General features: G+C 34.4%; 1 protein-coding gene and 1 pseudogene across 2 annotated transcripts; both read right to left on the bottom strand.

Moving 5' to 3' along the window:
* Positions 1-796: 796 nt before the first annotated feature.
* On the bottom strand, positions 797-9355 carry LOC120138819 (O-fucosyltransferase 9-like). 2 transcript variants are annotated; one of them, XM_039154223.1, is made up of 10 exons: positions 8855-9354; positions 7432-7504; positions 6691-6767; positions 6152-6240; positions 3411-3608; positions 2381-2585; positions 2107-2274; positions 1704-1871; positions 1382-1572; positions 797-1147 (listed from the first exon to the last, which is right to left on the bottom strand). In XM_039154223.1, the coding sequence occupies exons 1-10, from the start codon at positions 9230-9232 to the stop codon at positions 985-987; spliced, it is 1710 nt and encodes a 569-aa protein (XP_039010154.1). In that variant the 5' UTR covers positions 9233-9354; the 3' UTR covers positions 797-984. The 2 variants fall into 2 exon arrangements, with proteins under 2 accessions (XP_039010154.1, XP_039010155.1); XM_039154224.1 differs by lacking the exon at positions 3411-3608 and having other exon boundaries at positions 8855-9355.
* A 2176-nt stretch (positions 9356-11531) lies between these two features.
* Positions 11532-13294, bottom strand: LOC120138731 (annotated as a pseudogene).
* Positions 13295-13872: the final 578 nt, after the last annotated feature.

Raw genomic sequence — 13872 nt, 5'->3', positions numbered from 1 at the left:
GACGACCGATTTTGCTCAAAGGGTGGCCTTTGGGCTCTAACTAGAGATGCACATAGCCGGATTTAAATTCGATTTAGATCGGATAAAAATTAATCCGGTTTTTCACCAAATAAAAAAATCGGTTCGGATCATAACCGGTTTGGAGGATCGGATGATGTGACCGGTGTAATTGGTTTTGGTTTGAAAAAAAACTAATTTTTTTTAAAAAACGGTTTTTAATCCGGTAAAAAATCCGGTCATCCAATTTTTTAAACCCCATACCGGATTTTTAAACCCTAGACCGGATTTTTTTTCTGGATAAAAAACCAGTTTTTTATCCGGGTTTTTTCAAACTGGTAAAAAATCCGATCGTCCAGTTTTTTCCCAAACCGGTTATACTATCCGGTTTTAAAATATCCGATCCGATTTAAAAAAAACATGTTTTTTCCAAATCCGATTTCAGATATTTTTTGCACAAAATCGAATATTCAGATTTTTTGTGCATTCTAACACATTCCTACATTAATATATGTGGGTAAGTTTTATTTCTTTTATTTAATATAAGTATTGTAGTTGTAGCTTGTTGAAAATGCAAATTGATCTTTGTGGTTATTTATAGCAACAATGTACTTATTCTTTGAAAAAGTGGGGTATGAACCATACTATGAATTGTAGGATTGATTTTCTTGGACCCAATAACGTATTCTTTAATTTCTTAATTTATTTCAAAAAAAAATACAGTCCATTTCCTTCCATAAAATCAAATGAGGGATGTTGCTGCCAAAGACACCATCATGACGACCTCAATGTCATCCAGTAAACTTGATCGATCATATCCATAATCATATACAACAAAAAAGTTTACAGCGTGCTAAATTAATTACTATGAACAACTCAATCTTAAAAGAATAAAAACCTGAAAGCAACTATAATCTAACCAGAACTAAAGAATTGAACTCTACAATTCGATTGCATGATACACCATAGAGTTACAGGTTGAAGACCTTACTCAAAACTCCATCTGCTTGCATTTGCTGCCACTGTTTGCTTACACATGCAATCTGGCATGGGAAATGTGTAAACTGCAGCGCTGGGTTTCTTCAATTCCCTTCCCTTCACATCACTATGCCGAAGCATATCTTTCATCTGTCGTTTGAAGGTTTCCCACCTACGAAACAAACACGACCAACATATATATTTAGGAACTTTTTTTTTATTTCTTTCAAGGTAAATCAAGATTTAATTAATAGTAATGTTTTAGTGTGAAATGAACTTGTCAATATGTATAGCTAATAGTAGGCTTTGGAACGAGCATAGAATGATCTTATATTAGCTCAAAGTCATAACACAATAAAGGGAATTTAATATCAGAGTAAAATGAGAGCAAAAAGCACATGTTTACCTGATACGAGGACTATCAAATAGCAGTGCTAATTTCCTTTTGTCGGGCTTAATTGTTTTTGCATGTCCTCCAAATAAATAGCGGCGATGACCCATTAAGAAGTGGGGAAAATTTCCACCTTGTGTCGTGACAAATACTTCGCTGTGAAGGCAAACGGTGTAGTCAAGTGCTGCCAACCTAGATGAGTGGCCCTACATTATGAACTAGATTGTTAAAGGATTGAAGCATTTATAGTTTTCTTCTTCCTCCTTTGAAGTTATTATAATTAGATTTTGCACTGGCTGACTTAACGAAGCAGCACAACAGGTCAAAAGCTAGATACCTTGAATGGAGCAAGTTCTTCTGAAGTAGCTAGTGTATCCTTCGTTTCTAGAAGAGGAAACATTTGTTTAAGAGGAGCCATGTATTTATCAGCTTTGTAAATATTTCCTGCTGCGACAAATACTGATGTATTGTTATCGAAACCCATGCCTCTAAGCATCAGTCCCACCTAGAGAACCAAGTAAATATAGTTAATAAGTGAACAGAAATGACAGCATCAAAATTTGTATTATCTATATATCATGTACCCTGCCAATATCTTTATGTTCAAATATTGAACAAGGAGAATCACCAAAAAAAGATTGTAGTATCATCAAATGTACACTCCAGAATAACTTGATTGAGAACATTGCGTAGAACATGTTAAAGTAAACAATATAAAAAGAAAAACAATAGTCGGATACCTCCAGAGGGGTTAAAGGGCATTTTCCATCCATACGATTAGCACCTGGCCTTATAACTCTGCCCCTTCGCCTAAATTTTCCTCTCCAACTTCTTTCTCTAGCAATATACATTTCATGTTTCTCTTCTTCCCCACCATCATATTCACAGCAGGAAAATGCAACCATGTCCTTCCAAAACAAAACATTGTCTTTCAGAAATAGAGCACATTTTTGCTAAAATTACACTCAAGAATCAACGAATTATTCATCCATGAACAAGAAATAAGGAAAACACCGTTTCAAACCGAAGATGCACTGAAACATATTTTCCTCCAGTATGGGAGCTATTATTGACCATCCTCTCAACCATTTTATCAGCCAGTGTCCTTATAGGTTCTGCAAACCTCAGTGCTTGAAAATTGGATAAGCACCTAATCCCTTGTACATTAGACGGAACAGAATATGCCAACCTGTTAGAAAAGGGTGCAATGCGAACAGCCCTGAAAGGATGAAACCATATAGCAATAAGCTTGCTGCATATGACGTGTTGCAAATCCATGTTAACAAAGCCTTTTCCATTGGAAATGAAGCATGTGGAAGAGTAGATTATACAAAAGTGAAGAGAACTACATATATCTAAAAACGGCGCTCACTTAACATATGTATAGGTAAAACTAGAGGTGCCTACAACAAATAAATGTAAGACTAATAAAATACTTCCAACACCAGAAGATAAATCAGAAATATACCACCTGAATTAGTTAAAATATGTTCCAACCATAACAAGGCATGTTTATCGAATTAAACTAAATTGAAGAACTATGATCAATAACTGCTGTTGTTTTGACAAAAATGGTCAATGAAAGTTTCGACATTGGAAAGAACAGTTTGGACGTTCTAGATATGGAATTAGTGTCATGTCCCGAACAGATAATGGCAAGGCACACTGTCCTTCAATTTCAAGGCAATTTCTTTTGGGACTTCTCAACTATTATTTAAACATTCGACATTGGTAATTTTTTCTTTGCTTGGAACCATTTGAAAATTTGTTGAAACTCATTTAGCTTTCCCGAAAGGAAAGCAATGTTGGAAAAGGACTCTCATAACTGACCCAGACTAATTTACATATAAACTTAGTTTCACAGTACATCATTTGAACTCATTATCATTCTTTTTAAAATTGTGTTTCTTCTAGAGGCACACATAATACCTCTCGTGCTTGTTTCAAATGGAATTGGAAGAACATTAACATTGATTTGATTTTCTCACAATTTTGCTTTCCTAGAAAGAGAAATATGGTACACAAATATGAGTAGGATGCATACCCCATTGCCTCTAGTTTTGGAAGAACCTTTTGGAGATAATGGGCTGCGCTTGACCAACCTTTTACTCTCAAATTAACAATGTTGCTAATATTATTGTCAAACCTCTGAAGTACATCATCAGGGAGTTCCCTAACCACATTCACATGATTTCCAAGTGCATGTATAAAGTATTCTTCATCAAATATATCTCCAAACTTGCTGCAATCAATTGAAAAAAGAAGGAAACCTATTAAAGATTTGTAACATCTTAAAGGAAAATAAAAACTATTGTGATCTAAGTCGTAATTCAAATATAAAAGAACAATCATGCAAGCTAACAGCATTCATGTTTTAGAAGGTGGTCTCAAGTTGCATACAAGGAGCTCATTTCTCCTTGATGTCTAAAAACATGACAAATTAAAAATGAGGTCCTTTTTTATGTCAAACTCGCTTAAACTTTTAATTCTTTGGAGGCAGTTTATCAAATAAAAATACTAAGAATAATAACCGTAGTAACCGATGCAATTGACTCGGTCTTTCTAGGTTTCTAAGACAAGTAGCAGTTCTTTCCATTAAATAAACATTACAAGGATTAAACCTCATTTTATGGTAAAAAAATTGTATTACCATTATTATTATTAACATTTTTTCTCAATTGAGATCATGACTTTGCACTGCCGAAGCAAGTATAAACAGAAGAAGGTGCTTCGCGCGGTTCTTTCAGACAGATTCCTTTATGATTTGGAATTTCCAGCATTGGGGCAGAGTCTTAAGAAGGAAGAGACAGACTCCTTGCAGTTCGGGAAAGAATTGGGTTTTGAGTCTAATGGCTCAATAGTGGCTCTGATTTCGGAAGATTACGGCAGTGGAAGTTTTGGAAGGTGACTCACATATGATCATTGTTTTTGGAGTTGGAGGTTCGGATGGTCTATGTCGACAAGATGAGCATTAAATGGCAGAAAGGAGGAGTTTCGAAGCTTGCTTCTCTGCAACCTTATCATGTGGAAGCTTTTGGCCTTTGTGGTTGATTTTGGTTCCTAGGGATTGAGTTAGCTGTTTTATTTGGCTTCTATTAAAAGTGTTTTGTTTTGTGGTGTCTTTCGGGCCAAGCTCAGGTTTTAAGTCTGGTCTGTTCTATTAGTGGCGGTTGCTGTAACTAAGGTGAATTAGGCTGAGTTAATGCTGTTTTTTAGGTTGTTTTCGTTTGTTTCTGGTGTTCTGTGTTTGTTGGGGTGGATTATGGTTGTATCTTGTAAGTTTTTATGTTTAATGAAATCTTAAGGGGGTTACTAATGTTGTTTTCGCTGTTTCTGTGTTTTTAGTTTGGATGTTTTATGGGTGTTTTCAGTTTATTTGGTTCTGTTGGGGTGTTTTCTTGGTTGTATTTTGTGTGGATTTTATGTAATTTTCTGTTTCAATAAAATCCTAAGGCACTCTTTTCCTCCTTCCGCTGATTAGGGAGCTTCCCTACAAGCTCCATTAATCAAGAAGGGAGTTTTTAATGAGGCCTGAAATTCTTATAAAAAAAAAGAAGGGGTTTTTTAATGAGGCCTTCAATTCCTATCAAAAAAAAGATCATGACTTTATTTGTATAATTTTTTATTATATTCTATTTCCAAAATAAAATTAGCATTAAAAAAGTATAATTTCACATTAAGGCTAACAAATGCTCTACAAAGTATAAAACACTATCTGCCTATACCTTAGAGTTTCAGCTTCTAAAATTAATCCCATCACTAATGTCTACAAATCTGCAGCCAAATCCTTACGGGGGTTGGTTCAAGTGGTAGGGGGTTGGTTCAAGTGGTAAGGGGCTTGATATTGCTTAAGCAAGGTCTCGAGTTTGAGTCCTTGTGTATGCAGAAAATTCCTGCTGGGAGACTCACCCACCAAAGTCAGGTGTGCGACGTGGGTCGGTCCGGATTAGTCAAGGCAAAGCCTTGGAACCAGTAGGGCAACAACAAAAAAATCCTTTTCATTTTTATTGGAATGATATACTATCATAACACAAAAGAAAGAAAAGAGCAATATTTGGGATGCGTGCGCAGAGAAAGCGAGAGAATGATGCCATCAATAAAAAGCAGTTCAAACATTTTATTGTAACAGAAATCAACAGGACCAAGAAGACACAAATTAACCCATTGAAATTGCTTATGACCAAACAATTTAGGCGTTATGGAGCCCCCAAAACCCAAGAACTGTAAAGCTATTTGTATGCTTAGAAAGCAGAAGTGATATACATATATATATATGGTGGCAAAATTATCCTCAATTTTATTCTTTTATCTTACCGGACAACTTTTCAAGTATAACAACCCCAAGAATTGTGAATATCACATGGTAGCTATCGCTCAATTCTACATACACCATAAGCTACAAATGACAAAGAAAAGTGGGTACCCATGCATTAAAGAGGATGCCTAACAGTAGCAACAACAGCTAGGTTAATCTAGATTCTGCCAATTGCGCAGTCAATAGCAGGGGTGCAACCCAAGCAGCCTAAGAGAAGACAACACCTCCAACGCAGCAGGCTATATTGCTAAAAGAAAATTAACTAGTAAACACAAATAAATAACTTGAATTCCATGAAAACCAGAAGACAATGATACTAATAGAAATCTATACCATGTTAGTGACTATAATGGAATAACATTATTGAAAACTCTTTCCTTCGATGCAAAGAGAATGTTTGTCAGAATTTGTTTCAAACCTAAATTTGGTGAGAATGGGCATTATACAAAGAAAATGGTGATGATGTTAACCTGGAATCTCGCCAAACACTGTTTAAATGAAAGATTGGAATGACAAGGGTTGCATTTAGTAGCCACGCTACTGCCACTGCATCACATATCTGTATTAAAAGAAAGACGTAGCAATCAAATAATAGAGCCAATATATTTTCATGTAAACAATTGAAAAGACATTAGTACAATGATACATGACAAAGAAAAAAACAGCCATGTCTTTTGCATGTAGGCATGAAGAAAACAATATAGAGAACTGAAATCCAGAATCTACATAATATTTCAAGGAAAACTCCAAAGACATTTTGACCTGGGATTTTTTCGTGCAAATGAATGATCCATCCTATGCAATCAGCATTCACATTTTCAAACAAATGAGTAAAAAGTTTTAGTAAGAAGAAAACCATATATTAAGGTGCATTACGGTGTCTATAACATCAACAAGGGAGCATGAAGGAAAAAAGGGAAACATTCACATGTGAAAGCAAGCATTCTACAGTAAATTCCGTTTGTTTAAGGTTTAATGTGCAGAAAATTCATAAAGAATAAAAACATACAGATAAGCGTTGTTGATTCAAGCCACCATTCGCTTCAATTATAAGGAAACCGTTAGATTTTGGTAATTCTGAAAAACCTAGAAATCACAAAAAACAGTGGTTAATTCCTAATATATACAAGGGAAACAGGAGATAACTAAATAAAATTAGTGACATTATCAACCTGATGACAGCTAAGTACATTGGGATAACATTCATGGTGTTTTTATTAGTTAATAGTGCTGCATGAAGGTGCATCCTCCAATTTATAGTTTTATCCAAAATTTCCAAAAGATACAATAAATGCCTGTTTCTTAGAAATCTCGTGACAGCAAGAAAATCCTTTTTTGTTTTTTGTTTTTTTTTGGGGCGGGGGGGTTCAGTACAAGTAAAGCATTCAAGATACACAAAAATTTATACAAACATGAAATATGAGTATTCAAACAGGGATACTAAATTACCATATTCGTATATGTCAAACAAGGTATGCTCGACTTTTTCCAAGTATTATTCGATACATATAGAGGATCATAGCCGCATACCAAAATCTTAATATATGTCAAACATGAGTACTTCAAGGCAGGGACGGACGCAAGATTTTATGCTAAGGGATACGTACTTGTAATTTCTTCCTTTTTTTTGGGGGGGGGGGGGCAGATTATCAATAGAACTAGCTTACAAAAATTAGAAGAAAACAAAAGACCATCAAGACAGATCCTTAACTGATCAACATAAATGTTAAAATCATATAAAAGCTCAAACCTGTTTTAGAAATAATGGAGTTGATACACGGCTTCCAACCTTGCTGCATTTTCAGATCCCATGCTGTCATCAACTGCATGATTTTCATTTTAGTATTAAGTTAGCCAAACTTTGGTCACAAATATGAACGCTACAAAGACCTCCAGATGAAGAGAGGGTAAAAATATCTCCATTGTCCTCTTGCAACAGTTCAAGAGGGGGAGGGGGGTTTGCTCATGTTATTTGTAAGCGCCATTTTCTGGAGGATGTTCCACTCTCTAATTGGCCTTTGTATGAAAACTTAGAGTGCCTCAATTAGTTGGTTAAAGTTTAATATTTCTATCCTAGTTGATACTGATTCAACATTAGTAGTATATTGATTTTTCACCAATAACCGAATAAATCCCCTTTGGCTTTCATCATGGCTTCTCAATTGACACAGAAGTTCTTTGGTGCAAGTAAATGCCCTTGGAAAGGCAGCTAAAGACAACTTATAAAGTTTACTAAATTTCAGCATCCAGGGGCATTTAGTAACATTCATTTTCCTAAAATCATGACTAAAGCATGATCTATTTGATCTCAGGCGAAGTTTTGATAAATTATTAGGTCTATCATGCAATCTTTGTTTTTTCTTTAGTTAGCTGACTCCATTTCCTAATTATAATGGTTTTCAAAATCCTGTCCATGCAGGACAAGTAGGTATTTTGCTATTTATAGTGATAGTTACAGCTAGATGTGGTATTAGAATTTAAAATGGATTTCTTTGTTGAGAATTGTTGGATACTTTGTCATTTAAGAGATTGAGTTTTCCTACTTAGTCTTCTTCTTTCATGATCTCATTTCACTGATCAATACACAAGAACATACATAAACTTCATATGCTCATTTATCTGAGTCCATAATTCCAGCAATCATTCTTCTCATATTCCATTTTTAAAGATAGAAGTGAAGACACTCATATTTGAACAATATTTGATTCCTAGACCCTAATTCAAACTAAAATTATGGGAATAAATCCCAATAATCATACTTTAGTTGTCACCAACCGAAACCTACAGCAGTGACGAAACAAAAGCATTGATCCTAACAAACCATCCGGGCTGCATTGCACATCAAATACACACTTTGCGAAGGAGAGCATAGTGCAAAACAATATTTGATAACTATGGTAGCGGCTAGTCCAAGAGAAGGTATAAACGCTCTGTTCAACCAAGCTAAACCAATTTCATTAGAATTGATAAAATTGATGCACAGACACTCAGACAGCCGCCACTGTTAACTCATTTTACAAAATTAATGTGCACTCCTAACTTCTTTCACAATATAATCTGGCATTAAGTTCCCCTTTCTTTCTTCCAAAATAATTCAATTCCCGACATAAAGTTGACAAAATAAATTAAACCAACGAGAAAAGTAGAATTAAAATAAATAAATAAATAAATACCGCATTTTGACTGGCATTGCTCTCAGCCTCCATATACAGCCAAAGCTTCTGAAAAACCTGAGGGCTGCGGTAAACCGAGCCAGGTGGCGAACGCCTGTGAACAACAACAACCGCATTCTTCAAACTCAATACATCAAAGCCTAACAATCCCATGTACAACAACATTCCCGCTATATACAATAACGGCGCAAACAATAGCACTCCTTTCCTCCGAAACACAGTCGATATCAACACGAACACCATCCTATTGGCCGCCCGCTGCTTCCCGCCACCTCCACTGAAGCTCTTGTAACGCCCGTGGCGGAAGCGCGGCGAAGAAGGCGGCGACGGAGAAACCGAACGGTTGCTTCCGGAGCCTAGGCGGCTTGGGCCGTGCATCTGAGATCGGAAATTCTTTATCAGATTTTCAATGAAGAAAAAAAAACCCTAGAAATGAGTGAAGATCTGGCGGCAAAATTAACAGCTTAATTCCTCAGTAGTAAAATTGTGCATTTTTGTTTTTACACACACATAAAAAGGTCGGTGATGAGGGAAAAAATTAACATATATATATAATATTGTTGTAATTGAGGAGGATGTTGAGCGGAAATGAAGCTATCCACTAAACCACGAAGTCACGCGCCGTCACTAAATCACTACTGAGTGCCAAAAGACAAAAGAAAAGGGAATTTACACTTCAGTGCAATAATTCAAAAAAAAAATTAAGGACTTGTGTTATAAATAAAAAAAGTGCAAAACTTGTAATCTTCCTTGCTTTATTATGTCACATTCACTAGTGGTGTACAAAAATTTGGTCTGATTGATCCAATCATCTAATTCAAAATTTTAAATATTTGATTTATTTTTTAATATTTAATTAAATTAATAAATCATAATCTAATTTAAATGATTTGAAAACTAATTTAATAATTTTCAATCATTATTTAATGAAATCTAAAATTATAAATAATTATTGAATGATTTAGAGATTGATTTAATATTTTTAGATCTTTAATTAATAGAATCTAAAATTGATATTAAATTAATAAATTATTATTAAAATAATGAAATTTGAAAATTAAAATAAAAAATTGATATTAAATTAATGGAAATAAAATAAAAAATTAATAAATTTTCACATATTTTCTAAAATGGTAAAGTTATTATTATTTTATAAAATTGAAATATATAAAAATTATTTAATATAGTAAAATTAATTTTATTATAATTAATTTAGATTAAAATTAATTTAGATTTATTTAATTATTGTATATTTAATTAGATATTTAATTAATAAAAACAATTAAATCAAATTCAAATCAAATAAATAATATATATAGTTGGATTTTATCTTATCATTTTATTATTTATCATATTCCTAAAGAAAATAATACTAATAGAAATAAAATGTGTTCACTTTAACTCAAATATCTTATTAAAATTGGGTCAATATTAGGTTCGGAACGAATTTGGGTAAATTAAATTATGTTATTTTCAGTTCGGGTTCTTTCGGGTCGAGTTACTTTCGATTTATGTTACTTTCGATCCAACTAAAATTTGGATCAAATTCGTTCAATTTGGTCAATTTTAGATCATCATATTTAGGTCCGTATTAAATCTCAAATCGATAAATCAGTTCAGATAATTAGATACGAATCAACTTTGTGAAGTTGTTATAGATTGAATAGAAGTAGAGAAGAATTCGAGAGAAATAGGAGAGAATTCATAGAGAATAAAAGTTCATTCATTCATTTCATAACCATTTTCTGTTTACATTGCCATTTTATTTGCATACACTCATAATAGAATCTGTTATGCCAGTTGGACGCCTTATTAACCAATTATGTTATCATAACAGGAATTGGGCTTCTTCTGGGCTTTCTGTGCTCCACCTGTATCTGTTGGACCATCCTTCTGGATCCGCTGGGTGATTGTTTTAATTCCCCCGTGCTCTTCACGTGCCATTCCCTCAGGTAATTACTTCCCAATTCAATCTCAATCCCTAACCCTTGATTATTCATTTCCCCCAATTCTCCCAATCCTTCTTCGATACTCATCTCTCGTCCTCCCTCTTCTCCCTCACATCTTCCCTCTCCAACCGTGACAGAAGTCTAAATTTGAATTCTATTTTTTTATGGAGTATTTTAACTCGTAGCATTTTATTATAGAGTGGAAAGACCCCTATTCTAGAACGAGATTTATTTATTAACTAAATGTTTTCATCCACATAGGGACCTTTTTATCCTAAAATGCAACATTAAAGGTTAAATTGCTCCAGGAAAAAGTTAAGGACCAAAATGCTCGAGGAAAAAATAAGGACCAAAATGAGTATTTTAGTAAACGTTGAGGGCTAATTTTCACGTTATGCCTATACTTAATGCTACAAGAATGTTAAACCAAAAAGAAGAAAAGAAAATAGAACAAAGCAGCTATATCAAAGTACAACTATTGTTAAAGAAAACACTATATATGAGTACAGTTTTTACATATTCTACAGCAACATTATCATGTATTGCTGTCTGTAAAGGTAAAACTGTCGAAAAAAATACAACGGCGTACAAAGCATTTCTAGCAAGGAAAAAAAAGAAAGAGTTAACTCCCAAATGCTATCATAATCTACTTGGGAGATGACTTGAGTTAAAAAATATCATTATAAATAAAAACAAATAAAATTCCCTGCGCTGTGCTTTTCATATACTGTGACAATGCTACATCTTCACTATTCAGCTGCAGAAATGAGGATCTTCTACTTTGCTCTATCCTTTCTTGGATCCTAGATTTTGAAATTGTAACAATTTGTATTCTTAATCCCCCGTTGTCAGTCAGGAGGATGCCACAAACTTCACAAACATAGCCTTATTCGTATATCTTCTTTTTCTTCAGAAGGGTCGGAAATATGGAGACCATCCCAAAAAGGAAAAGCACCGACAAGGTCTTGAAATCGTACAGATCCTTGACAGACTTAAGATCCCCGAGTGCAAGGCCGGCCTGAAAGAAGAAGATACAACCATTGTCCTAAATCAGTTATCTGAATATATGGCTGCCATATTTTTCTATCATTTGACTCGCATATGACACCAATGAATTGCACCAAATTGAATTTTAACACGGACTCTATCTTTTAATTCTTTCCAATACAAAAAGACTGATTCCATTACAGTGAATGGTCCGATTAAACAGAGACAAATAAATATATCGAAATGGTATCCATGAAAAACCCTATATGACGTATCTTTAGTTCAAGTAGGAGAATGTATCCAGGAAAATTCAATAATATATGCTGTAAGAAACTTATTATAATAAGAATCGGTTCTTCATCAACAAGCAACTACTTCAAACTATTCCGATTGAAATCTCCATAGACAGTGTCCATGGTTCAACGACTCCGTATTTGGCTAAAAGTAGAACAGTGATATAGGCATCGCCTCACATTATATGAATCGTGATCTTGTAGAAACTTTTCACATTCCAAATTGATAAGAATGCACATTAAGCAATGCAAAAATGTTCAGAACAATAGTCATCAATCGAAGCTTTAGAACAAAATAGTTAGAAACAAATTAACCTTTTCTTCTAGACAATGTGACGTGACAATCATCATGCATAAATATATTGTTGCGTATCCGTTATCAAAAACTGTTTTAACTAACCATGGTATCTATTGAACATCATTTAAGCCCATGAATAACAAGGTGTGGCAATAAATTGGATATGACATAAGTATCTCTTTTCTTTCAACATATATTTTCGGATGACAATACCAAGGGAAACAAAAAAGGAATAGAAAAATGAAAATCAATTCATAAAGAATGCAAGATATGAATTGAGGAACATGACAGGACACTTACTTTGACAGTTATATAGGAGGCTGGAATTAGGCAAAAAAAGTTGCTAAAAAGAACACATGAAACGGTATGTCAACTGTTGGTGATGCCAGATTGATAAATAGGTTGGGTAAAATTGGAGTAATTCTCAGAAAGAGCATGTAATTCAGCAACTTGTCCCTTCACTTAGCAATCTGATTCCACCAAAAAAAGCAGATGAACTCAAGTGCAAAAAGATGGTAGGGCAAAACAAATGATAGATGCAAATTTAAGAGAACGCACAAATGAAAAGTTCCAAAGATGGTAACAAGGGGGAGAAAATGAAGAAAATGGAACCTCAGCTTGAAAAAATCTTAACTTATCAGGCCACGACCAACTAACCAAGGGCCTGCCAATCAGCTTTGACAGAAAAAAGCAGGAGCAAGCCCCAGCTGTGGCATTGAAGACAACCAAGAAAAGGCCTTTAACACCAAAGAGAGCCCCATCCAGCAAAGACATGAAAATTGTTCCAGGAATCATAAAAGTTTGCATGAAGATGTAAGTTGAGCAGTAACCCAAAATAAATTGTGTTGGTTAATCATTTGCTTATGTTGCGATATTATCTCCGAAAAGGAATAGAAAAACACAGGCTTCAGTAAAATGAATTGCAGCTAAAACATGAACACAGGAAGGGTTGTTCATGACAAAGTAGAAACGTCTGGCAACAAGAAAGTAGTGACTAAACCAGTAGACTAAAGCAGATGATAGCAATAAATTAAGAAAGGTAATTTCGACAACAATACATTGTAAAAATATGAAGGCCAGATTAAATGTCAATGCCGTTATTTCACATAAAAAAGGGAACTCTACTCTAATAGTGATCTCTCAAAATATGACCACTCGGTATTAAACAATCTCTGTATGAGAAATATTTAGTACATAGTTGGATGCCTTGATCTACTCTGTATGCAATATTATCCCTACAATTTGTATTATTTGGTACCCTCACATAAAACTGGGTTTGTGTCCGAACTGGAAGCATCAAACATTCATCAATTGAAAGAAAACATCAGTTTTGGTGATTAAAAAGACAAACAAAAGGGAACCTACTTGAGCAATCGCAGATCAGAGAAGGAACGTGGGATCTTGAGTTTCCCGTACTAGGTAGCGGGCATGGTGAGGTAGATGCAGAACAAACCGGTGGAAAAAAAATAAAGAAAACACCGAAAAAGGCGG

Source organism: Hibiscus syriacus, unplaced genomic scaffold (assembly GCF_006381635.1).
Source record: "Hibiscus syriacus cultivar Baekdansim isolate YM2019G1 unplaced genomic scaffold, ASM638163v2 tig00110705_pilon, whole genome shotgun sequence".
Taxonomy (NCBI): Eukaryota; Viridiplantae; Streptophyta; class Magnoliopsida; order Malvales; family Malvaceae; genus Hibiscus; species Hibiscus syriacus.
This window is presented reverse-complemented; position numbering and strand designations above follow the sequence as displayed.